Genomic DNA, 25,992 nt, shown 5'->3' with positions numbered 1-25,992 from the left:
AACTTGAAGCCCGAGGATTACCCCTCGGCGGCCTATGTCCCAGTAGGGATCGGTGGGAAACGTGCGAGTCACGAACCACGGCCGTTAAATACACACACACACACACACACACATCGACAGCCCTACTTTTGGATTCAGGATTGCTATTTTGCCACTATATTGTGTATATAAAGAGGATCAAGATGCGTAGCTAGCTGTGTTTTTTAGAGAGTGTGCAAATCAGTCAATTATTCCTCACCCAGATTGTACGCTCCTATCAGAGCCTAACCCCGTTCGGACTAGTACCAAAAGATTCCAATATGTTTACAAATGCTGTCTGGGGTCGACTGCACAGAGGATGATCTCGTCCGTTTGTTCCTGTCGGAACGTGAATATCAAACCCTACGCGTTTCGGCACCGGATTAGTTAGTCTGACGTGGCACGTGCGTGCAGCGTATATATCTAGCTAGCTATCCCCCGTCCTAGTCATAATATTAGGAATCAAGATATCTTCATATTGTCAGGCTCATTAGGCCGCTTCGTGTTCGCGCCTTACTGCCGTCTATGCTTCGTGATACGGACCGTAGTAAAACCAACAGATACTATTCAAGATTGGCCTGGAGTAAAACCAACAATCCGACAATCTTTTGATTCGATTAATTACCTAACGGGACTTAAAGGTCTTTCAGTTTGTCATTTCCGTCTTGTATGTGTATACCTTCCTTCACCACTGCCGATTTTTGTACATTTGACGGCCATATTCTGTTGTTAAACACACTTTCAGACCGCCAGGGATCTGGTGTCGGGAAAACAGTCGATAATCCTCACTGATGTTTTCAAATTCGTCTATGAGTGGGTAGTGGTCAAAAATCTACTCTGCCGTACGCACGCGAGGCATCACTTACCGTCGTACGTAAACATCCATGAGGGATCGTATTTTCCCTCAATCACAAGGTTAAGCAGATGTGGGTAGTACTAGGCAGACACCAATCGTTAGACCAGCTTCATATTCTTTTACCATGTTTCTCTCGGGGAAGGGTAACTAATACTTTTGGCCCGAAATGCTGCCCACCTCTCACAGTAATTCCCTTTTCCATTAACATTCCGATAGGAAAGTCATTAGTACCCCAGAAGAAGTCCCCAATAAGCGCAATGCGCCCTCCTTTGCGAGTAGACTTGAGGACAGCATGCACAGTATCGCCACTATCCGTTTCAGCTTTCATATACCGCATAGCCGCGTGCTTTGGCGTGTTTATACTACGGAATCCACTGGCCTCTATGCCACAATCGAGCCCATGAGGTTGCACCGATAGAATGTAATCGGACACGTTGGGATGGGCTACCACATCGACAGGGATCATACCAAAACTTTTTGCAATCTGTAATCTGGTTTGATCCTTGTCCACCGCAAAGACCTTACTTGCTCCACGCAACTTTGCAAGGCGTTGAATCGATAAACCCACGGCTCCGCAACCCCAGACAGCCACAATGTCACCTTTCCCGACTTCGGCTAATTCACATCCATGCCAGGCTGACGCTGTCACATCCGCCAACCCTAGAAGTTTTTTCGGCGAAATATCGTCTGGTGCTTTGATGCAAGTAAGATCCGCGTTTGGAACGCGACAATACTCAGCTTGGTCACCGGAATATCCACCCATCAATTCGGAAGAGCCGAGAATACCCGAAAGTCGATATCCGTATTTGGCCTCCATCTCCTTCGATCCGTTGGTATTATCACATAATGAGAATTGTTGTTTCTCGCAGTACCGGCATTGCCCACAGGCGATGATCGGTAGAATGATGACGCGATCGCCGACCTGTAGGCGACTGACTGAGCTCCCTATTTTTTCAACAATACCAATGGCTTCATGACCCATAATCCTCCCTTTCTCCATATACCTATCCAGATCGCCTTCATATATGTACAGGTCCGAGCCGCAGATTGTAGTGTGAGTAATGTGAACGATGGCATCGGACGGTTCAGTGATGGATGGCTTGGCAACCTCAGCGATTTCGATCTTTCGTCGACCCATCCATAAAGCTGCTTTCATGGTTTCTGTGGGATGAGGCTTGTATTGTGAAGTGGAGATAGGTATTCTAGATGTCTGTGTGTCAGCTCAGCTGATGCTTAGTTTTTTGTACCGAGGATCAGTGACCATACTGTTGCGCCTCTGCCATTGTATTTGTGTCTGCTGTTTAGCTGAAAAGTGAATTTTTAATGTTAACCTGTTGTACTGAAGGTGTGCAGTGGTTATGGTTATTGTAGAGGATACACAAATCGCAACTGATTCGTTTCAAACCCTATTTTATTGATTCCAAGTTTCCTAGCGGCGTTTCTTCTGAGATTCGTAACTTTTTGGGAATGCAAGAGCATAGAATTTCTGTATTTGTAAACGAATATCTTGTGTCGAGTTTTAAGTTATGCTGAGTTTCTATCGAAGTACCTTCCGGATCACCTGTGGCAAGCGGAACGTGAAGCCGCGGGGATGACTTAAATATTAGGTAGTTTCATCGTCGCAAAGTGTATTATACTTCGTACGACGCCACTGGCAATATGAATGAATTCAACAAATTCCCAAGAGAAGGATTCCTTCCTGTAATATCCATGGATCTTACTCTAGACCGATATGTATATTAAATAACTTGGTGGGACTAAGCGCATGGTGATATGGTTCAAGACTGGCGGAATCAATATAAAGTCGATTATAGGAGTTCCAAGGTTGTTAAATGATTCCACTGGCTTTCGCAACGCACCACACGGGTCATTCGGTCAACCTCATCAATTCTTCGCCGTCGCCCATCAATATTCAATATTTGAAGCCCAGTTTTCCTGAAAAAAAACCATATAAAATCAATTAACTAGTTAACTAGTGCGATTAGGACATTGCCTTCGATTATAAGAAGCGCGCGGAGCGAAGAATTGATGGGGTTGACCGAATGACCCGTGTAGTACGTTAGTATAAGGCTCTGTCAAGTTGGCTCGATTTAGAGGGAGATTTCTATCACAGTAGATACACACTGAGATATCAGGGGTCATAAATGTATCTTCTACTAGGAGGCCAGGAGTCTCCTGGCAGCTCTGTCCGTTTATCCGTCATGTGGCTATCTTCGTAGTCGAGTCATATGATTCAAATTTATGAACTTGGAGTGCAGGCTGACTAAAACCGCTGTAGCTTTCGCATCTAGGCACACAAAAAATGTGATATGCACAGTTTTGTATAGGAAATTCCAAGGTTCATGAGAATTTCGCCCAGATATCCAAAGTATAGTTAACGACTTATTTGTACCTAGATAGTATGAACGAACCGCGCAAGCGGATAGAGAGAACTGTTCCTTCATTTACTTTGTAACCGCTGTGCCGAGCTCTTGCTTAGAACTTCCACCGAGACGACCATATTTTACAATAATAGCGGGGGATATTGCTGCATAATCATACGGGGCATAGGTTGATACATGTCGTATGTGTCGGAAACTTCGGTCAAACTACCGTCGAGTATATCTCGGATAGCTTATAACACGCTGAAGTTATAAGGCTTCTAAGTACGAAAGGCTTCTTGAAAGCAAAGTCTTAATAAGAGGATGAATATCCGGTTCGATAGAAGAACGTATACTCAAGTTGTCAAAGCTAAGGGGTACTTAGCACGGTTAATTCAAGACGATAGAATAAAACTAAATACATGCTGTAATGAGCGTCCTTATATATTCCATCATCAACATAGAAATCATAGACTTTCTCTGATTTCTCTGATGCTTAGATCATATCCATCATAGAATATCTCTGATATCTCTGATACCCTAACCCTACTGGTTACGGATAATCCTCGCTTCCGTAGTGCAGTAGTGTAACACTATCTAGTCAATCCATTGGCTGCGGATTCTTGTTTCTTCTGACAGTATGGTATAAAAGGAAGATTCCCAGAGACTATAAACTCATATAACCCCGCACAATATTACATCAGACACAAGGGAATATGCTTCTTCTAGATCCTCAATCGAACTCTATTAGAGTACGTTAGGCTTCCACCACCTATACCAAAAAGCTGCGCGCATACTAGATGATCTAGTATGGTAGTATATAGATAGGATCACGTGTATGAGGTGAGATTCCCAAGAGAGTATTGTACAAATCCGCAGAATACTCGGATTAGGAGCCCGTCCATTAACTAAGCTTGGGGCGGAATCGGGCATCTAAAAACCGAGTCGACTATTCATCTACTCCTCCGGTTTTGTCAGCGAGCCCACAGAATTGGCGTGAGTGAGTGCGTCAAGCCTAGGTAGGGGCATTGCTAAAACAGCCTATCGTTTGGCACAATCCCGCTTATACTAAAACCAGCCAACCAGCGAAGCCGCCAGCAGATTAACTCGTAAGCTATTCGAATGGTCTGCAACCCTAACTCCAGATTAAGTGTGCATTTGATTATCTACAATACTACAGTACCAACAACTAGAGGGCCGTGATATGGGTTGTGGCGTTGAAATGGTCATTCGCTTCGTCACACATATAGCTGGGCATCGTCCATGAGTTTGAATCAGTTTGCTTTGTAACATTAGAACTGCTTTTAGCAAGTGAATACTCCACATAGGACTGGAAAGATCCAAGTGATACGGTTCTCTTTTCTTTTTCTTTTTTTTTCCCTTGTGATTCTGCGGGGGTGCACTAGATCAACGTGGATCTGGAGAGGAAATGCGGAGTCAATGATTCGACCGGCACTTGAATAATACACATGCATTGCATTGTTCCACGGGGTCATTTAGATGTGGCTTAATGATCCGTCTAACTAAATATCCTCAAGACAGCTAATTGGTGGGTTCCCCCGATTTTCTTCTGGACTTTTAGATTTTGATTAAAATGATTGCATCCGCCTTGCTTTTTATGGCACTTGACAACCATGGACTAGGGTCTGTGGCTAGTAACACTGACCAAGCTTCTACGTAAACATGGAGCTGACGTATAATTTTCACGATGTGACAGTACACGGGGGAAACGGACCTCATTAGGCTCACTAAAGAACCGTTCCAGCAAGTGTTGGTCTGAGGCATCGGCCTTCGTGGCGTTAGTGCCATTACACCTGCAAGTCAGTGCAGAAGTCATCAGGCCCAGTAAAGTGATTGAAAACAGGCTCAATGAAGAGCTGTGGGAAAGGAAGGGAACTGATTCCCCGTTTCTGCAACGTTCTCGCCCAATATGTATACATCATCAAAGGAAAGCTCGCCCACACATTGAGCTGGTGGTGTTGCTTAACCACGATGTTACCGTGTGCTCCGCTCTGTGCCAGCTGTCGGAAAGGAATGAACTGCCAGAAGGAGAACATCGCAGTTCTCGATCGCGTGAGCACTACAAATGAGACCCCTTCCCCTCGTGTTGTCTCACGCTGTCTTCCTCCCTACAGCGCTTCCTGTCATTCATGTTCAACGAGAAGCTGTCTGACAGCAAACTTTAAGTTAAGCATCATGCGCTTACTCTCCTTAATTACGTCTAGCATATTGCTTGCTAGTACGAGTGCAGAACAATTCCAGATCCCAGAAGTACAGAGTGCAGTCAGCTCTGCCCTCAGTCAGTACTCAAAGTACGTGCGCTATGACGGGCCAACTGGAACTGCAGCTGCGGCCGTCGCATCGGCCACTGCAGAAGCACATGCCTTCCAAGCAGCTGCTGTGACTGATCCATCGTACTGGCTGGCGGATATCGCTCATCAAGGATTTGCACCGTATGCAGGAAGCGGATACACAGTTTTCAGGAATGTCAAGGATTATGGTGCCGCTGGTGAGCAAATGCTCAAATAATTGCACATTGCGAAAATTGCATACGCACAGTCATGCTAATAACTATGGTTGTCCGACTTAGGTGACGGTGTGACTGATGATACTGCGGCTATTAATAGCGCCATCAGTGGTGGTGGCCGCTTCGGTCCTTCGTCTGGAGAGACATCTTCAACCACGCCGGCTATTATTTACTTCCCTGCAGGAACATACGTAGTCTCGTCATCGATTATTGACTATTACTTTACCCAGCTTATTGGAAATCCCAATTCTCCGGCTATCCTCAAAGCAACTGCGGGCTTCACTGGTCTCGGTTTGATTGACGGAGATGCGTATCAATCTAGCGGTAACCAGGGATGGACTTCAACAAACGTTTTCTATCGCCAAATTCGAAATCTAGTGTTGGATCTTACTGCTATCCCAGCATCCGGTGGAGCAACTGGTATCCACTGGCCTACGGCCCAGGCCACAAGTCTACAGAATGTGGAAATTCGACTCAATGCTGACGCTGGTACACAAGCCCAGGGTATCTTCATCGAAAATGGTAAGTGTTGAGCTGCCCTTTTGTGAAGCCGTCTTGGAGTCGTACGTAGACAAATGCGTTTTACTTACAAATTTCTTGTATTGTTCAGGCTCTGGTGGGTTTCTCACCGATGTCACTATTACTGGTGGCCTCTACGGCCTAAATATCGGTAATCAGCAGTTCACCATGCGAAATGTCACCATTTCTAACGCTGTGACTGCCATCAGCCAAATCTGGAATTGGGGCTGGACTTACACAGGCCTTACCATTGTTAGCTGTAATACTGCCTTCGACTTTTCTATTGGCGGGTCCTCTGCAATTGCCGCAGGATCAGTCACAATCATCGATAGTACCATTAGCAATACTGCCACCTTTATCAAAACAGCATGGACTACTAGCTCCTCTCCTGCGGGTGCAGGGAATCTTATCATTGAGAACGTGGTCTTGAACAATGTACCAACTGCGGTTCAAGGCCCGAGCGGCGTTTACTTGGCTGGTGGTACCACAACAATCTCCAGCTTCGGTCAAGGTCATGCATATACACCATCAGGTCCCAATACTTTGAATGGTGCTTTTGACGCAGCACCACGACCTTCCGCGCTTTTGCATGCCGGTTCATCCAATTATTTCACCAAGAGCAAGCCGCAATACGAGTCTTACGGAACGGATAGTGTGGTAAGCATGCGCAGCTCAGGAGCAAAAGGTGATGGCGTTACCGATGACACCGCCGCCATTCAGGCTGCGATTAAGTCGGCCGCATCTTCGGGAAAGATAGCTTTCTTTGATTATGGTATTTACCTTGTTACCGATACCATTTATATCCCCCCCGGCTCTCGAGTAGTCGGTGAGGCGTATCCCTCTATTATGGGAAGTGGCAGCAAATTTACCAACAAAGAGGCCCCTTATCCGATCGTGCAAGTTGGTAAGAGTGGAGATTCGGGAAGCATCGAAGCTTCTGATATCATTGTCAGCACCCAAGGTGGCGCAGCTGGCGCTGTTCTGATCGAGTACAACCTCAACGGAGCCCAAGGATCCGGTCTTTGGGACGTTCATACTCGTATTGGTGGCTTTACGGGCTCTAACTTGCAAGTCGCCAACTGCCCGAAGTCTGCAGCAGTGCGTGATACTTGCGAAGCAGGCTTTTTGTCTCTGCATGTCACGAGTTCAGCAAGTAACGTTTACCTGGAGAACAACTGGTTTTGGACAGCCGATCATGATATTGACGATCCTTCCAACACTCAAATTTCAGTTTATAGTGGTCGCGGGGCCCTGGTTGAAGGTAGCAATATTATCATGTGAGTGTTCCCGTGAGTATAATGAGTGGGATTTCTTTCGGGCCATTTCTTGTTCCGATGCCTTTTTTCCACTACTGGTTTGTGTCTCGTGCTGATGATCTCTTTACTAAAAACTAGGTATGGAACCGGCGTCGAGCACCATCAACTTTATCAGTACGAGTTTTCCGGTGCATCCAATGTGATGGCCGGATTTATCCAGACCGAAACGCCTTACTACCAACCACAACCAGATGTCAAATCAGGTCCTTATGCGTACAATGCAACCCTTAATGACCCGGACTATAGTACTTGCCTCCCAGGCAACTGCGATGCTCTAGGATTGTACGTCACCAACAGTCACTCAGTCTACATATACGGAGCTGGTCTATACAGTTTCTTCAACGATTACAGCACAACCTGCTCGAACGCTGGTAACGGGGAGGCCTGTCAAAGCGAGATTTTCCGTGTAGATGGATCAACAACTGGATTGAGGGTGTATACTCTCAACACTGTTGGAGTAACCAATATGGTTGAAGTGGATGGTACCAGCAAGGCCGTATACTCCGATAATATCAGTGTCTATACCGACGGACTCGCGCTGTTTACATACAACTAAATCAGCTCCGGTATTTGATAGTTTGGAACGCAGTTGCCTGCTGAGCGTAATAGTGCCGGAGGTATAACTACATTCACTACTGGGTATAGCTAGCATTCACTTTTTCGTTCATATTTGATCAGCTTCGCTAACCTATGTTGCCCAAAAATCAAAAGAAAAGAAGAAAAGAAAAATTTGTCTTTCACAATTATTCCGTGCTACTAGTAGTTACTCCGACTAATATCTACCGCTGACGAGGTGCTTCATGAAAATGAGATGGGTGACAACGTGCTTGCGCGTCTTATCGGATCACTTCTAGAGTCTAGACCTCGGGCAAGAGGAAAACCACAGAGGATCATCCACTACTTGTGCATCGGCCGTTTTATTTTTACATCAAACTGCCAGTGTGTTCCGACAGCCCCGGCTAGCGATATCAGCTCTCCAATTCCAGGCTCTTCTTATCGTTACAACACGTGTTGATACCCCAGTTTTTATCTTGATGGTTCGATCAATAAGCGATCCATCCATAGACAAGGACCCAATGATTTGCCTTCGAATGGGGCTAAGAAGGCAGTTATTTTAACCTTATTTGCAGAGCCGGCGCTATGGCGTTTTCATGTGGGTTAGCGGATCCATGGGTCTTTCATCTATTTTTTCTTCTCTGTTTTTCCAGAACGTCTGCAGTCCTTTATGAGTGGACAGTATAGCAATATCGCGCGTTTTTTCCCTGTTTGCTGGAACTTGTACCATGGTTCGGTCAGTCGGATAAAAAAGTAATTTGCAGCCAGCTGCCACAAAATGGAGTACGTTACCCCCACAGCTAATCAACGCAGTTTCCACAGGATGTTGAGAACCCGGAGCCATGGGCCACAAGCCTTCTTCTCGATGCTGTATCAGGCACAGGCACAGAAACACGGGCACAACCACCAATTATTTTGCTCCTTACTTGAGTATGATAGGATATTTCTGACCATTGATCGGCGAATTACTATCGGATAGAAAAATGAGAAAATTTTCCTTTCTTGCCTTTTTTCGTTCCACGAAAATGTCTTACGATGTAGAGTTATCGACGGTATAAAAAGAGACTACGAGCCCATCGGTCTCCTCATCTCCCCTCTTTTCGTGTTTCACCTCATTCTACATCAAGGACAAAAGCTCTTCTTGAAGGGCGTTCATTCTTTCACTCACAGTCGTTCTTTTTGACCACTCTGTCTTTACAGTCACTCTTTGACGGACGATCTCTCCATTCATTTATATACGAAAATAAAATCAAGATGATGTTCACCAAGACCATTGCTGCTATCGCCTCTCTCGGTGCTCTGGCTTCTGCTCTTCCTGCTACCTTCGACCGCCGTGGTAACAGTGCTGCTGGCGGCGTCGATATCATCAACAACATGGATAAGACCATTTACCTGTGGTCAGTCAGTAATACTGCTGACGCAGAAATGATCACTCTCCCTCCCGGGGGTCAAGGCTACTCGGAAGACTGGCGCCTTAACCCCGACGGTGGTGGTATCTCTATCAAATTGTCCACCACCCCCGACCAATCCGATGTCTTGCAATACGAATACACTCTGGTCGAACCCACCATCTACTGGGATCTCTCCTGCATCAACATGGGCAGTGGCTCTACATTCACTACTGCTGGTTTCGCTGTTACCTCCAATGACTCTGGCAATTGCCCTTCTGCTACTTGCAAGCCTGGCGACTCTGCCTGTGCGGATGCTTATCTCATCCCTACCGACGATCATGCCACTCATGGTTGCCCCGATGCTGTCCGTATGACATTGAACCTCGGTTCTTCCCCTGCTGAATAAGCTTGTATATATAAATTCAGATTGGATTTTATCTATAAATAGTTCTTTTTTCGTGTCATCCCCAGCTGTTTAGCGAACATCCATGTACTTCAGCAATCATTTTGTCATGCGTTTATGCGTGGGAATATGTTGACGACGTTATGGCGATGCTAAGGAGTTTATGAGGGCTTTTTTGTGATGATGTATGATACCATGAACATTGGAAGTCTGTAAAACTGTATGAAACATACTCTCCATATGTGTGCTCTGTACATGACTTACTGGTACTTTTCTTATGGAATGAGTTTCAAATACAGACGGCAGCATGCGGTATCAGTCGTGTGCTCTTGAGTGTGAAGGCTGGCCAAAGAAGACTGCGAAGCAAAAAGCGATAGAACGAAACGCAAATTTACGGGACGAATACTACCATTACATTTCAGATTCCTGCTCATATCATCTTGTTTACGTAGATGAATCTGGATGTGATAAAAGGATAGGATTTAGAAAGACTGGCTGGTCTCCTCTTGGCGTAGCGCCCTGTCAAGTAGCCAAATTCCATCGTGATCAACGCTTCCAGATTCTACCGGCCTATGCTCAAGATGGGGTTGTATTATCCCGGGTCTTTCAAGGCTCTACCGATGCCCCTGTCTTTGAAGATTTTATCGAAGAGCTACTTCATCATTGTGGAAAATGGCCAGAGCCGAAATCTGTTCTTGTCATGGATAACGCCTCATTTCACCACTCGGAGAAAATTGAGCAAATTTGCATAAAAGCAGGAGTCAAATTAGTATATTTGCCCCCATACTCGCCCGATTTGAATCCGTTCGAAGAGCTCTTTGCGGGGCGAAAAGCCTTTATCAAGCGGCATTGGCAAGCCTACGAAGACAATCCCAAGCAGGGATTTGATTCTTTCCTTGAGTGGTGCGTCGAAACTGTAGGGGCGAGGAAGCGAAGTGCAGAAGGGCATTTCGGAAACGCCGGCTGGACAATCGAGGAGCCGTGATGCCAGTATCTCTGTTCTTAGCTTTTCTCCCGATCATGCACTATCTGCCAAAGCTATATAATAATCTCGTCAAATTGAGATTATAGCCAATCAAGTTAATTATATGGTAGGTTTAGAAACCAAGAGTCTGTAGCATTTGGTCTTTTTCCATCTCTTTCACGCACTTCCTCTTTTCAAGCGTCTTTATATGAAGGTTGTTCGCGATGAAGAAAAAGATTTGTGAAAATCTTGCCAATAGTCGAGTCCTCCACAATCTCATCAATCCAAATATCTCCATTGTCTTTCTTCTCTTTGATTCCCCTTGCTTCGGATGTCCAATATTCCAATGTGATGCACATTTGATTACGATCAGGATCCCCTTGTCAGGAATTCCAATATTTCTGATGGCTCGGCTTTGAAAGTGTCAAGCCATGTGATTTCAAACGCACCAAAAGTTTCGGTCAAGTGTTTACTCGACTTACAGACAGATTCGAAACCTCCCTCACCTTTTTTACACACTCTCTTATTTATTTCGCCCCACCTTTAAGGCTGTTTCCTGAAGCTAGTTCTAATACGGATTGACTTGTATTTTATATTAGGGTTAGGGTTAGTGTTATTCCTTAACAGAATCTTTGTGCTGGTGTCAGATAATCCGGATTTCCAACGAGGTATAGAATCCAAAGGCCATCCTCAAATATATAAAACTTCACCTGGTGCACCTGAAACTCGACTTGAGACGTCATGGCCGTATTCCTTGGAACAGTGAGAACCCCAAGTCTGTTAGTTGATACACATCTTGGCAAAATATCTATATAAACCCGGCTTTGGAACCTGATGTACTCGGAGAGGACAGAGAAAGAGAATACATACACAATCGCTAGTTACTTCTTATTTTACCATCCTTGTAAACAATTTTTCAGGATTGGACTGGAGTTAACCCACCAATCCGACAGCTGGCCCGATAATTAATTGGTCAAAGGTATTTCTGATGATGGCCATGAAATTATGCTAATCGCCAACGCCACAATTGTACTCCCTAGGTCCTGTCGAATTTTACTAAGAAAGGTGTTGTACGGACTCCTTCTGCACTATCACTAACAGAGTCACATGTAGATATGCTACGTAGCAGTACCAAAAGTTCTAACAGTCAAATTGAAGTAAATTAAAGGGTTCACTTTATCTGACGCGACCAAAGAGCGTTGGACGACAATCAGGAGAAATTGCAAGGCATCTCAAACTTTCGACTTTGATTCGCTTTGGCTTGCATGACATCTAGGCTAGCCAACTACTCAAACCCGTTTTTCAACGCCCTTAAAGCCAAACGGTAGCAGGTATCCATCGCGAGGCAAAAGACCCCAAACCAAAACACGCCGCGCGGTGCCCACGCCCACGTACCGGGCATAGTGAACATTGTCTGCTTCTGTGGATTGATATTCCACCAAGGCAAAGGTACAAGACTGTCCAGTATACGATTCCTCACGCTCCAAGATAACCCCATATATCTTGTCCGGCATCAACTTGACCGAATTTTTGAAATGCAATGTGCAAGCATCGGCCCTGGTTACATCTTTCAGGTTATGCTGCATAAGCCAATCACCGGAAGTGGACTGAAAATCCTCACTGCTTATATTCAACGCCACCACAGATGGAAATAACCAAGAAGACAAAGTTGATACCTGCAGGCCTCTGGGAGTGATTTCGCCTGATGTGCTCCCCAAAACATGGGGCATACCGGAAAACTGACACACTTTCACTGCCCATCGCATCCCGTCATCTTCAAAACGTGGCTCTTCCTCAAACAAGATGCCGCACGGAAACTCGTCTAACATTCTGTAAAAGACACGCATTCGCTCTCCGGGACCGCCCTTGGCGTCTAAGATCGGTTTGACGTCCAGATTCAACACACCAGCCAAGATGATCGGACGATCTCCGGGTTTAGTCGCAGTGCGTGTGCCCACGTTGTATCAATTCGCGGACAATAGGTGACCCTTGTCAAAAACTGGTTCCGCAAACGGGCTTCCAATAACCTCTAATGTCCGTAGAAATTTCGATGCGTAATCGATCGATTCCTTGAAAAACATGAACCAGACCGACATCGCGTGATATGCGACTCTTTCTTGCAAGATCGGTAATTTGTTCTTGTCAATTTTGGTGAGAATCTCGTCGGCGATGGTGGATATATTGATTGGCTTGTCGGAAAATAGCATATAAAGACAGTATTTGGCCGCAAGGCCTTCTTGAAGGGTCCATAGGCGGCGCATCCAGCCTGAGCAAAATACGACTCGTATCAGAAGCTGGGTCCGCGAGATAGAGTTAGATTCGACTTGCCGCATTTCGGAGTCAAGGATTAGCACTCGATATGCTGATATCGTAGATGAGCTTTTCTTATACTCTAGAACCTTGAGAGAGGTCAATAACCATACCGTCGAGATAGACCTGGCGAATCCGCTGAATTGCCAAACTTCGCACGTCCCGTTGATGCGGGATACACAACGTATCAATCCACACCAGTACTGACTTATCCTTACCACGAGCCTGACTGAAAGCAAAATGAGTCAGTCGAGACACACCGGTTTCAATGTGCTCCAAGGGATCGCCGACTTGTCGTGGGATGTATTCCTTATCTGTCACGAGACGCCTCGCCTGCTCGTAGAGAAGTCGCACCTGACAATTAGGGAGCGAGTTACCATTGGGATTTCCCATTCCATCGGACCACACATGCGAGATCGCCACGTATTGTCTCCCGGTTCGTTTGCGAACAATCTCAACCTTGAATCCTGCATCTTCCTCCTCGCCAGCCAGGGGTGTGATTTTGACAAGAGGGATGCCTCCATCCTTTAGAACGGTATGCAACTGTTCAACATCCGCCTGTATATGATCGCATCCACATCCTTCTGTAACGTGCCTCATCAAATAATTACTTTCATCAATATTATGTGCCACGCATTCCGTCAGCTTACATGCAACATGCGTCCTATTATCCCACGTCGGTTTTCTGCGATTAAGCTGAAGCAGATACGCTATAGTATCAACATGGCAGCCCGTGAAACGCGATTTCATTACTTCCCATGGACACCATTCGCTCTTGATCATTCGAACAGTCTCATAGGTGTCACTTAGTAGCCACTTCGAAACGTGCCTGGGTTGAGTCCGGGGTCCGTCTCGTTTAACAGAAGTATTCCAGAGGGCCTGACAAATCAAGCGTATTGCTAGTTTCATCTCATCCCGAAGAGTGTCCTTGAATGTCTCCAGCTCTTTACAGACCTTTTCCACGATTGTCACGGCTCGTTCACCGTATCTTTTATTCTTCCACTCCTGTACATTATCCACATAATCACGTAGATGAGTAGTAGTCAAGAACTGCTCCGGCCCTTCCAAATTATCTTCACTTTCTTCGGAAAGAAGAAAATCAACCTGGTTCAGCTTTTCTCCAAACACGTAAAATAGCATTCCAAAATAAAGCCAACACTCAACCTCCTTGTCGTGTTCTAACGAGAAACCAATCCATTCTATGTCACCCTTCTCGTTTTTCCATCCATGGCGAGTCGGGTATTCATCCCACTCGCCTCCATCGTATAGCGGACCTTTATATTCTATCCGAAGAGGATTTTGAGGCTTTTCAGGGAAAAATAGATGTTCCGCCATTGTAAGTCTTTTGGCGTTTTCTGAGATGTTTTGGTTAGTCGCCCAGGTATACGCGTTTTCTCGTGTTTCAGCCCCACGTTGGTTCTACCTCTGTTAATTTACATGGGTATTTTAGTCAATTGACATAGTGATGGCTTCAGCTGAAAATATCACGTGAAAAGCTGGACATGTCAAAAAGACAACCGCCTACAATTTTCAGTTCGTGATTCTGGGTAAAGTGTGGTTAAAGGAAATAGAAGTACACATTGGAGGGGACAATTCCTGGGCTAAGTCGGTAACGAGTACAGACCTGTACAGACCTACTATGCACCGTTGCAAACGAAGCATAAGAGACAACAGCGGATCCGGCGTGGAAATACACTTCTAAAAAAAGCATATGAACTCAGCATTATGGCTAATGCCGAGGTTTTCCTTGGGATGAGATTTCGTGACACTGGTCGCATCAAGACATTTTGTGCAGATACAACTGGGATTTGGTCATCGCATTTATTGCATCTGGTAAGCTTCGTCACCTTTTTGTCTCCAGAGCTGATCGAAAAGGACTCGTATTATCCTTTACCAGAATAAAAAACACTGAGCGATTTTTCTGAAAGCACTTTGAAAGAAAATTGGAGGAGAGAGCAGCATGACACTTGAAGAGAGAAACTTATAGTATCACAATGAAAGATAAGATACCTACCTAATCACATACCACGCTATAACCTGATGTAAGAAACCAGGAGAGTTAGTCCATGTAATGTCATCTCGATTTTTACACAGTTTTTAGTGCTTCCACTAATGTATCTCTCTCAGCAGCATCGTCCTTCGTCCTCCGTAGTGGATGTCCAAAGCCTCCAGGACGAAGATTACCAAATTAGGAAAAGATTACCGTAATGGGAAAAATGCCTGGCATACGAGACTACGTATCATGTCTTTCTGGAAAAATAAGGTAGTATTCATTCGATGCTTCCCTTTACACAAAACATGTCCAGTCTCTAATGTATCGTAATAAGGCTTAGTCTAGCCCAATTACCGGAGACCTACTCTTCCCAGACAGTCGATGCAGAAGATTACGCCTAGGTAGACAACATATCCGATGAAGGTGATATAGAACTACCAATAATTCCTTAGCCCACAACACCCACTAAGAACCCTCCCACTCCCCGGCCTCCATTCAGGATACCATTATCCAGGTCAGTGCATGATTGATCTGCTGGTTGGCCAGTATAAACAGTAACATCAGCCTCATTTTGTCCTTTCTCTGTCGCAACACAATATTCGGCGCCAGCCCATCCACTGAATTGTTGTTCGGTGTCGGTATCAGATGTGAAATAGATGCTGTGGGCTTCGAAGCCAATAGTCATGCAGTCACCAACAGTACCTTGATCGCCTTGGAAGTCCTCATGACTGGAGAGCAGATGATTAGTAGACCATTGCAAATATATTAAAGATCAAGAAAATACCTAAAGTCTGTACCGTCTCCCGAGCAGTCCGTGCTAGAATAGATGATAAGGGTGTAAGCTTGAGAAAGGGACAAGATGGACGCAAAAGCAAAAATTGAAATTTTCATTTTGTGAAACTTTGGCCGCGCCAGAAATAAATGTGATTCGATTGCCTGGACAAATATAGGGAACTTTAGAGATGAATCTTCGTAACAGATATGATGAGAAGATAAGATAGTTCGAAAATTTTGCAATGCCTAGGGTATCAAGCAGTCTTTTATACCCATCAATTTTTCTTCCAACACGACACTCTTACCTAGGTAGATTTTTCAGTTTTTGTGCAAAGAGTTGATCTATGACGTTCTGTAGCTCGTATTCATTTCGTGGCTGTTGGTATTTCCATCGTGCCAAAGTACAAATATCGTGCGCGGTAATCTTAGCAGCCTATGAAAAATTGAATCAACTTTCTCTCTGTTGGGATCAGCGACCTCCAAGACTTGCGTCTTTTGTATGTCCTCGAGAACAAAAGAGACACGAACGTACTTGATATATAAATAGAAAACAAGTACTTTATGATGATATTTCGGCCCCAAACTCGTCGTCGATCGATTCGAAACAGGCCTAGTTGGCGATCTGAACTTTTGATGATGGATGTGTGTCTCGTAGGGCCGTCAGCACCTAATATGTACCCGCATTTTTGCGGCTCGTCATCTCTTACCAATCACAGAAGGGCATGGCTACTTAGGTATGTACGTAAATAGAAAATTATGCTTTGTGGAGAGAGCACTATGGTCAGTGTTGCGACTTACAAATGTACCATAATGTATTGACCTGTGTTTATAGACATGTGTGGGACGACGGCGTGAAAGAAACATACTGTTAGAATGTCGGAACTAAAACGTAATACCATTTCACCAAAAAGGACGCCCTTAAAGGGAATTAGGTATTTTTGAGGTATTTGCGAACCGTTCCGTAGTTCGACATCTGTATCCTGCTAGTCACGTGATTTTATTTCCAACATAGAACCAAAATCACGTGACTATCATAGCAGACGTCACGTGACATTATTAGTTGTCGGAACGTTGGTTTACTAGAGCGATGACTAAGCGAAGGCAAGCACTTAACAATATGTATACGTATATGGAACTAGGTCTATTTTCCGGCACTCTCCCTAAACCTCTATCTAGGAATCTTGAATCTGTTTTTATATACAAGCCTCCATAGAAGTGATATCACCAAAAGTCGACACCTGTGCAAATCTCCCAACCGGAGACCTAGAAAGAGACCAATCAAGTCATCATCATCCCACTATAGTGCGTCCGTTATAGCAGAATACGGAAGTCGGACTATGGTACGGTTCGCGAGAATCGCAAATACCCGTGCGGCCAAGCCCGCGACCTCACGCTGCGCGTGAGGGTGCTTGTCACATAAGTGGAATTGTCACATAAACGGAAAATCCATTTTCTAAGTCTCCCCAAAGCATTACAAACCCCCAAAACACCACCAAAATGCCGTCCGAGGAATCAAAGATTCAGAAAGCGTTAGAGTCATATAGCAAAAATCCGAAGCAAAAAAATCGCAGAGTTGGCGCGAGAATTTGACGTTCCTTACGAGCGACTCTGGCGACGCGTACAAGGGAGTGCTTCTCAACTAAACCGACGACCAGCGCACAAGCGATTGTCGGATGATCAAGAACGCGTAGTAATTATATGGCTTGAAGATCTAGATGATAGAGGTGTCCCCCCAACCATCTGGGTGATCAAAAACTACACAGAAAAAGTGCTCCAAAATATGCATCCTAACGCGGATCCCCCTCCTCGACTCGGGGATCGTTGGGTCTACCGATTCTTCAAAAGACTGCCTAAGGAATACAAAAAGACTATCGATCCGGATTGCTATCTTGCTGAGGATCCAGGTGTCATAGAAGCATGGTTTGACCGTCTAAGAATCCAACTAGAAACGCATTACACCGCCAAAATGTCTATATAAACCCAGCTTTGACCTGATGTACTCAGAAAAAGACAGACAGACACACACATACATTCTTGTTAGTCATAACTTCTTGCCCTATCTTTACTACTCAACGTAAACAGTGCGGAATCATACGCACGTAAACCACCCCAGGACAAGCCGTCAAGGACCCAGCTTATCCGACAACTATCGATATTGGGGTCAGTCCTTAACACGGTCCCTCTCTGTTTTAGTGCTCACCTATCGCCAGGTTGGCTCACTGAGTAGAACTCAGCCAGTCTTAGGTTTTGTTACAGTTTAAGTTCTAAGATACGTGCAAAAAGAATAAGGGACACAGGGTCATGGGCATCGCATCTATCATTTGCTACACCACAAGTGGTAGGAGAAGAGTAAGTGAGGATTTTTACCAAGTTACGGAAGTATTACCTTATTAGAAAAAAAAAACATGAAATAGTCAATATGAGCCCAATAGTCCTCTACCGGTTTTACTATTGATGCTCGAGTTAATTAATGCAAAAATTTATCAAATTTTATTGTTGATAATTTGAAGTGGACGAACAAGATGATGCGATAAACCAGTTAATAAGATAAAAGTAGATTGCATTCATCACGGTATAAGTGCTGGCTGCAATACCCCGTAGTATGGTTTTCTCCTCGAATTTTCACCAGCCTTATTTGTTCAAAAAACCTAGATTTCTTCTTTCCTTCATAATGCATCTTTAGATCGGTTGGCGGCGTAGTACAAATGGAAATCACTTCAGGTTACCGGATTTGGCCTGAGAGAATGGACATGTAGCTACGCCTCTCGTCCTGATAATATCCATATCTGACCTCATCTCTTCCATTCCTTTCCCTTTCTGTGGTTCCGGTCCGATAGTCATCAAGTTGTATCCTTGTGGTTCATACCGGTCTCCGCGAGATCCTGGCACCTTGCCTCCTAGTATTTTGACCAACAATGCCCCAGGTCCCCATTTCGACCAGAAAGTAGGTCGGATATACCATGGTTGCAGGCTCTTCCGCTCGAAGTTGTATAAATTCGTTCCAGGATTTGGCATTTCGTGTACTAGCTTGACGGCTAGGAAGGGGGGCCGCGGAAGGGCAAGATATCGAAGAAATAGCCTTCGAAAGTATCGGACGAGGCCCAGTACCATAATGAGGATAGGATTGGGGGATTCAATACTAGGATCATAGCAATATACGTGAGCTCACGATAAGAGTGAAGGCCAGAAGCATCCCTTTGAAATCATTCAGGAAATTGAGAGCTTACCAGAGACTCGTTCTCATGATCTTGTCCAAGTCAGCACTCAACATCTGTCGTACAATTGTTCTTAAGAAACTGGGTAGTGCTGAAATTGCCGAATCGATGTAGACCCTAACGTATTGATCGTTCGTTGCGGTCGGCCGTGCGACTTCCTCTTCATAAGATATAGTCCACTTCCTCAATTCCATCGCGAAGTGCAGGCCATCTTTCCATCCTTCTGCTTTTGACGGAAGTTGATCAAACGGTATTCCCATGTCTTCACCTAGGTTTTTGTGGAAGATACCAATGGCACATTTCTCAACATCGGTAAGTTCCCGCCATTCTTCTCTCTCAATTACGTTTAGGATCTCCGCGAGACCGTCCCCCAAGGTATGGAGGAGATCATTATTGGTTATTTTATTTGCCCGTCGGTAACGGGCATGGCTAGTAGGCACCACGAGTCAGTAAACGCTATCATTCTTCCTTCAAAGAAAGCAATACGACCGCAAGGGTATCCAACATACAGATAATTCATTCGCGCCACGGCTGTTGCATAGCGATCAGAATCTCGAGACTTTGACTGTGCCTCTCGCAAGAGGATTTCCGTGTCAACAGCGCGCTTCCCCGCGTTACGCCTATTGTTCTGACCTGTGGCTGCGAAAAGCTTGGACATGGTTGGGATACCACCTGCCTGTTTTTGAGACTCATAAGCTTAATCTGGTCCTAAAGGGTTACTTGTCATACCTTTAATAAAGCTATCTGACGAGCCTTAGCAAAAGCATATGGAAATTCAAGTTCCTGTAACTGAGCCATAATTGCATGCGCTTCTTTGGTCGTCATGCTTGATAATTCTCTCTTCCCATCGGTGAAAGGGCGCCCAATCTCTATCATACGGCGGTAGCGATGCCGTCTAACCAGGGCTAAATAGATGGTAAGGGCCAGAGCAATAATCAGGTGGGTGTTGTTGTATAGGGTGTGAAAGGGGCCAGTGTTGTCAAGCATCCTGCCAGCAGTCATTCGAATTTGTCCGTCGCTATATCTCAGAGAATTATCCGGTCACTTTTTATTTTAGGAGGTGGTCAAGGCTATTTAAGAACGAATCTCAATGTAGCGACATCCCAACAAGAAAATAGATGGGGATGGGATAATTAGTGGTTGAATTTGTTGGGTGCTGATTTACATCCGTGGATTGATTTTTCCGAGGTAACCTTTGAGGTTGATGCCGATGATATTATAATCAATCACGACAGGAGCACTGAGGTAAATTGATTGATGAGGTCCTCGAGGTTACTCGCCAAAATCCTACTCACTTAAAATATATATCTGAAAAAGACCTCAAAATATCATTCTTTTTTCCGTTCAAATGGCCGCACAGTGCTGTAGTGTTTTGCGTACAAGGTTGGGAATATCTCGGTATGTGTCTATCTCATTGCAAAGCAGGTGCCAGAGGAAGACGCTAAATGGTACCAATGTAGACTGCAAATATGAATAGATATTGCTCTTCCGGAAAGTCAGTAGTACGGTAGATTCAACGTTGGTTCAAGAGGAAGCTGATATGATTATATTATATTAGCTAGATTTTGTATATTCCAGGTGCTGCATGACTTTGAAGACCTACACCAATACGAAATATAAAACTAGTCTTTTTGGACAATTTAATTTGTTTTCCGAATGCAACCTCGGAAGTCATCTGGTTCTCGCCACGTGTTTGCTAAGATTTACTTTCAAAGCTCAGTAAAGGGATAGCAAGGAGATGAAGGCCAGTCCTGTGAGCTTCACGCTCCTGATGGAGATAAAACAAAAAGTGAGGTGCCCAACACGATATTTACATGTGAATACCTTCACTTCTTATTATTGTTGTCATTGTTGTTATCAAATCCGAGGACTAAACCCCTTCCTTGGACGAAGAAGCGTCTGTTGCGTCATACTCGCCAACAATAGGCCCTTCCCATCCCACACACGACCTTCACTGAAGGCTCTAGCATTTCCTGCAATAGCAGTCCTTGATTCCATAACATGGCAATCGCGAAGATCGACCTCATGGGTAAACAAGCGAGGCGAGAAATCCAAACTCGTGCAAGCACTCGCGTCCGTAAGTGAATATCCGCTATGACTAGCGGGAATATAAGCCAGTCCTTTGTCCATGTAAAACGTGAAAGCTGAGATCCGTTCTGCTTCGGTATTAAAGGTCGCCTAAATTTTGAAATGTTCTGCAGAGATCTTTGAAGAAGCGGAGGACGGGCCTGAGGTGCTGTCCTGGCTGCCAAATTCCATCCCTGTGTTTGCGGTAATCGCTATGGGCTTTATATCAACGAGCCGCTCAACGTGACTATAGAGTCCGCTCTCGATCGGTTTGGCATTGAGTGCCAGACCAAATTTCCCATCGCTGCTGCTCTCCGTACCATGTAAGTTCCTACTTCAAGGAGACGTGGAGTAGACCACCATGGATCTGGGTTCTAGAATATGAAAGTCCGCAGAAGCAATTAGACACAACTGCCGAACTCCATTATTAATCTCCTGGAACACCCTTATGTAGCGTGTCTGGAATGACCGAGTGTCCTTGAGACTTTCAACTTCACAGATTAGCTGGCGGCCTGTATCTGTGGCGTGGACAAAATGACCACAGATAGAGTAGAGATGATGAGACGGTTTAACTGTCTGATATGCCGCGTTGACTGCAACGCCGAGCGTATTTCCGCCGAAGGCGAATGAAGCTCAATCTCCCATTCGAGTGGGAGGGAGAACAGAACGATAGCAGCCAGGGCTGATGTGCTCAACTGCTAATTGATCTCTGAGAGTAGACATGGTGTCTTTGTCTTGTTCTTGCAAGATGATTCCATCAAAGAGGCGCGAGAAAGCGCGTGAACGTAGTCTGTCTTAAATTTACCTGGGTTGAGGGGCTGGTCGACTTTTGAATCTGCATCAAGGACATTAGGAGCAAGAGCAACAAGCGTTAGTACCGAGGCAAAGATTAGTTTCGTGACTTGATGGTATCGCTCTTAATCAGACATGATGACGGAATCCGGGCCTGATAACCGACTGACAAGCTATTAACACCAGAAAGACGCCGAAACAGAAGCAGTTCATAAATGAGCCAGTGGGACAATCAAATCAACATAATTTATTTATTTTCACATTCTTCAGGTTATTTTCTCGGCTAAGCCAATCATGAACATCATGGCTGAAAGCTTTAATTCCGAGTATCCTCAGACTTGTCCAAAGGATAAGATTATGAGAGCATGGAACAATTCCCAATTCTAAAAGTAATATCGATTTGTTGGGGCCGACAAACCCTAATACCGGTACCGGATCTGGACCCAACGCTTAATGAGATACCGAGGCCCGCTGCAATTGATTATAATATCATGGAACTTAACAGGAGAATGACTCTCAAATTTTGCAATCATTCCCAGTCTCCTTCTCAACTCTATTCTCGAGTTCGCACCACATCCAGACGTTAACGGAGTTAATACAAGCTCTTCTTTGAAGACCGAGACTTCACCAGGCTACTTTCCAAGTCATGCCAAAATCGAAATGGTCGATACAACAGAATCTTTGCCCACCAATCTACAACTAAAGACGTCGAAGAGCAGACTCGGCAGCCCCCGGCATAGTCGCAGGGCCTCCGGAAGGCCTAGGATTGATGCTCCCGGTGTAGCAGTGTTGTCCAAGGTGAGACAAAATCTTGCATCTACACTTCACGTCCATGTTAACATTAAATTCAGGATCGGAGAGACCAGGTACGACGAGCCCAGCAAAAGCACCGGCTTAAGCAGAAATTAGCATTTGAAGATGCAGTGTCCCGGCTGTCAGAGGTAGAAGCACAACTGGAAAGAGCCAGAGGTGCATTTTCCAATTTCTACAGACTAGCCTACCTGTTAGGGTTGGACGTTAGCCATCCGAGTCTTCATATACTTATTGAGGAGCTGCGAACGGTTCTGGACACGTCCGAATCGTCCCAGTCGGCGGAGAAGGAGGGGTTGAAGGAAAATACCATTCCAGCTGCTGTTATGACTAGCAGGGATCGTGATTTGTGTGAGGTATTGGCGGCTCCTAGACATCGAGCCCTGAACCAATCCTCGGCCGTCGTGCTTATTGAAAATTCGAAAGAACTTTATAGTGCTAGAGTCCACTGCTCTCCAAGTGAGACCGCTTCTGACCCACAATCCATCGCTCAGGAGACCCAGGACAGAGCACTGACTGTCATCAATGAGCTCGAAAGACCTTTCAGCGGCATTCATCACATAACTTACAGCTTTCAAGAACATACATTCGTCAGAAAGCTACACCGATACTGTCTAGAATACGCGTTTCGTCTATTCATCGACCCTTCCGCCTCTCCATCAGCCACTTACCGCGTCTTCAGACTCGTTCCCTGCATGCGGGATAAGAAGAAGATGTACCCTTACTTTCATAGACTGGTTACCGGAGGAGCTCAGGATGCGCTTGAGCTCCCTAGTCTCCCTTTCTATTGTGTTGGCGGTGCGGGGACGCACTACCCTCGGACGGACGACTCAGGAAGGCAGATATATCCTTCAAATATGCGGTTGCCGAGGAGGGTGCTAGGTACCTTGCCTATTATTACAAGCGTTGAATCTGACGACCCTGGTGAAGACGCTCGAAGGCTACTCAAACTCTTCGACCTCGGGGGTGAGTATTTCGATTGCAATGATATTGAGGGATATCTTCGAGCCCGTGGTGTAGATTTGAATCAGAGCTGTCTGTTCCCTCCAGTGTCGATCCCAGGGAACAATGATATACCATACCAGACATATGATATAATGCAGCTACGCTCGGGGCGGAATATTTGTCCTCCACCCACCCACACCTTGGATGTAGAATCTTTCTTTACAAGTATGTGTCAGACCATATCTCTCTCACTTTTCCAGTTTATGCTTACCAATAATGCAGAGGTAGTTAATGGTGTGATCATACTGGGCCGAGTCCCTGGCTTCCGAAGGGATGATGTTGAGCGTGCTTTTTATTCTTCGCTGAGGAGAAAAGCTACGGCATAGCTAGGCTGATCAGCCTGGTTTCTTTTCGAGGATGGCGGGACTATCCTAACAAAAGTCGAAAGCAAGAGATACGATACGCAACTGGTCATATATCTAGGTGGATACTTGTGGACGAGAATAACCTCATATGTTCATACTAAGGTATTTTCATGCATACTTATAAGAAGCATATAAATGGACCTATTAATCAGGTCCTAATGTACACCTTGTAATAATAGCAAGAAAAAATAATCAGGATATTATCAGGCTCATCCAATTGCTTTTCCCAACCAAAAAAATATAATTTAAATAAAGAGATGTCAGGGTTGATTGACATGATATCAACCAGAGTCCTGATTATCACTGTGCAGCGTGGATTCTACATCTACAACCTGTTTTCGTTCCGAAACCTCTCTAATTTCGAGTCTTTGCCGTAAAGCTTGTGCATTCATAAGCGTCAATCCTTGGGATGATGATCGTGCGACGAATTCTTCGCGAGAAGGTTTCGTTGTCGTCGTCGAGTCTGTTGTTGTATGTTTGACGTCAGGCTCGGGATAAAATGGGTGTAAGCGGTTAAATGATGTGAATCGTGCACGATCATTCCTCGTGACTGGTGATTGTCAATGGAGAGGCTCAGAACTAAATGATAATCGGTTGAGGTGAAGGTAGACGTCGGTTCCATAGCTGCCAACATTTCATGGCTGTGGGCAGAATTCTTATTGCACCGGTTAGCTCAAATTAGCTGGCCAATCAGCGGTCATGGGTAATATTTCTCCATAAAAGCCAAAAGCGATTCCCCCATTGTTTATTTTTACCGGAAAGGTCATATTGGAGAGCTGGTTTCAAATATCTCCAAGAAGATGACTGGATAGTTACAGTAAGCAATAAAGGATTCTCACATCATCAGATTGCATACGATTGGCTCAAACATTTCAACGGACATACACAAGAACGAGCTGGGAATAACCATCGGCTTCTTATTATGGACAATCATACGGCTCACCTCACAAAGGAGTTCCTCAGTTATTGCGAAGAAATAAAAGATCATATTAGTTGCTTGTACGCCTCATACAACTCATATTTTACAGCCCTTAGATGGGATGCCATTTTTGCACTATAAACACGTTCACACGAGGGCTATAAACGAGCAGGCTCATCTCGGCGGCTACTTTTACGAGAAATCGACTTTTTGGCCAATATTGCTCGCGTACGTGCTGAAGTTCTTACTTCACGAGTAATCCGTATAGGATTTAGTAACCGTGGGCTTTGGCCCTTCAATCCAGATATTGTTGTTGATCCCTTACAAGCAAAATTTGAAGCTCAAATGGAGCAAAATATCACAAGTTCGCCTACTAATGTTTCATTTTCTCCACCAACCACCGCTTACAAACTCCACAAAAGCATTAAGTTACTAAGATTGACGCTTAATTAGGCGAGCTTAATAATGTGATCCCAGGGATCCGGAGAAGCCTAAAAAAGATTTTTGATCGAAGCCTTATGCAGTTATCATGGAATAACAACAGGAGCAAATTAATCACCTTACAACGCTCAACCAACGCAAATCCGCTAAAAAAATCTAAACGCCAAGATGGAGGGGTCCTCACTGTAAAGGATGCGAATCGAGCCATTAAAAAGCGTGCTACGAAGGAGGAATTGAGGGCTGAAAAGAAGAGGCTCAAAGAGCTACAAAATGCGCCGCTGGGATCAATGCCTCCCCCGCTCTCAGCAAGTGACGAGGCGGCCCTTGATTACGACGAGTGGAGGAATATGGTTGACCCGTTTACCCTCGATCGTCTGATCAAAGATTAATTC

General features: G+C 45.0%; 8 protein-coding genes across 8 annotated transcripts, besides 6 other annotated features; 5 read left to right on the top strand and 3 right to left on the bottom strand.

Annotated features, from left to right (window-relative positions):
- Positions 1 to 90: 90 nt before the first annotated feature.
- Positions 91 to 113: a microsatellite.
- A 449-nt stretch (positions 114 to 562) lies between these two features.
- On the bottom strand, positions 563 to 2,385 carry TSTA_040950 (formaldehyde dehydrogenase, putative). The gene is made up of 4 exons (XM_002484524.1): positions 2,141 to 2,385; positions 1,029 to 2,076; positions 885 to 954; positions 563 to 825 (listed from the first exon to the last, which is right to left on the bottom strand). Exons 1-4 carry the CDS (start codon positions 2,155 to 2,157, stop codon positions 704 to 706), a joined length of 1,257 nt encoding a protein of 418 aa, XP_002484569.1. The 5' UTR covers positions 2,158 to 2,385; the 3' UTR covers positions 563 to 703.
- A 3,045-nt stretch (positions 2,386 to 5,430) lies between these two features.
- Positions 5,431 to 8,169, top strand: TSTA_040940 (exo-beta-1,3-glucanase, putative; the record flags this gene model as incomplete). Its single annotated transcript, XM_002484523.1, has 4 exons — positions 5,431 to 5,743; positions 5,825 to 6,283; positions 6,372 to 7,557; positions 7,675 to 8,169. The coding sequence occupies 4 exons, from the start codon at positions 5,431 to 5,433 to the stop codon at positions 8,150 to 8,152; spliced, it is 2,436 nt and encodes an 811-aa protein (XP_002484568.1). The 3' UTR covers positions 8,153 to 8,169.
- Positions 8,170 to 9,356: 1,187 nt separating this feature from the next.
- Positions 9,357 to 10,930, top strand: TSTA_040930 (extracellular thaumatin domain protein, putative; the record flags this gene model as incomplete). Its single annotated transcript, XM_002484522.1, has 2 exons — positions 9,357 to 9,910; positions 10,245 to 10,930. The coding sequence occupies exons 1-2, from the start codon at positions 9,406 to 9,408 to the stop codon at positions 10,928 to 10,930; spliced, it is 1,191 nt and encodes a 396-aa protein (XP_002484567.1). The 5' UTR covers positions 9,357 to 9,405.
- Positions 10,283 to 10,924: a mobile genetic element.
- Positions 10,364 to 10,795: a mobile genetic element.
- Positions 10,931 to 12,198: 1,268 nt separating the features above from the next.
- Positions 12,199 to 14,554, bottom strand: TSTA_040920 (uncharacterized protein; the record flags this gene model as incomplete). The annotated part of the gene is made up of 3 exons (XM_002484521.1): positions 12,199 to 12,836; positions 12,897 to 13,271; positions 13,333 to 14,554. The coding sequence occupies 3 exons, from the start codon at positions 14,552 to 14,554 to the stop codon at positions 12,199 to 12,201; spliced, it is 2,235 nt and encodes a 744-aa protein (XP_002484566.1).
- Positions 14,555 to 17,483: 2,929 nt separating this feature from the next.
- On the top strand, positions 17,484 to 17,964 carry TSTA_040910 (uncharacterized protein; the record flags this gene model as incomplete). The annotated part of the gene is made up of 2 exons (XM_002484520.1): positions 17,484 to 17,515; positions 17,544 to 17,964. The coding sequence occupies 2 exons, from the start codon at positions 17,484 to 17,486 to the stop codon at positions 17,962 to 17,964; spliced, it is 453 nt and encodes a 150-aa protein (XP_002484565.1).
- Positions 17,527 to 17,955: a mobile genetic element.
- Positions 17,965 to 18,698: 734 nt separating the features above from the next.
- On the bottom strand, positions 18,699 to 20,203 carry TSTA_040900 (uncharacterized protein; the record flags this gene model as incomplete). Its single annotated transcript, XM_002484519.1, has 4 exons — positions 18,699 to 19,125; positions 19,214 to 19,630; positions 19,711 to 19,877; positions 19,931 to 20,203. 4 exons carry the CDS (start codon positions 20,201 to 20,203, stop codon positions 18,699 to 18,701), a joined length of 1,284 nt encoding a protein of 427 aa, XP_002484564.1.
- A 2,517-nt stretch (positions 20,204 to 22,720) lies between these two features.
- TSTA_040890 (uncharacterized protein) lies at positions 22,721 to 24,201 on the top strand (the record flags this gene model as incomplete). Its single annotated transcript, XM_002484518.1, has 2 exons — positions 22,721 to 22,858; positions 22,912 to 24,201. 2 exons carry the CDS (start codon positions 22,721 to 22,723, stop codon positions 24,199 to 24,201), a joined length of 1,428 nt encoding a protein of 475 aa, XP_002484563.1.
- A 271-nt stretch (positions 24,202 to 24,472) lies between these two features.
- Positions 24,473 to 24,494: a sequence feature (AT_rich).
- Positions 24,495 to 25,039: 545 nt separating this feature from the next.
- Positions 25,040 to 25,603: a mobile genetic element.
- TSTA_040880 (uncharacterized protein) lies at positions 25,428 to 25,989 on the top strand (the record flags this gene model as incomplete). The annotated part of the gene is made up of 2 exons (XM_002484517.1): positions 25,428 to 25,523; positions 25,769 to 25,989. Coding segments are annotated over 2 exons (317 nt in total), but the record flags the coding sequence as incomplete, so codon positions are not given.
- Between the last annotated feature and the right edge of the window lie 3 nt (positions 25,990 to 25,992).

Source organism: Talaromyces stipitatus, genomic scaffold, assembly GCF_000003125.1.
Source record: "Talaromyces stipitatus ATCC 10500 scf_1105507295515 genomic scaffold, whole genome shotgun sequence".
Classification (NCBI taxonomy): Eukaryota; Fungi; Ascomycota; class Eurotiomycetes; order Eurotiales; family Trichocomaceae; genus Talaromyces; species Talaromyces stipitatus.
Note: the sequence above shows the minus strand (reverse complement) of the source record. Positions and strands in the feature narration are given on the sequence as shown.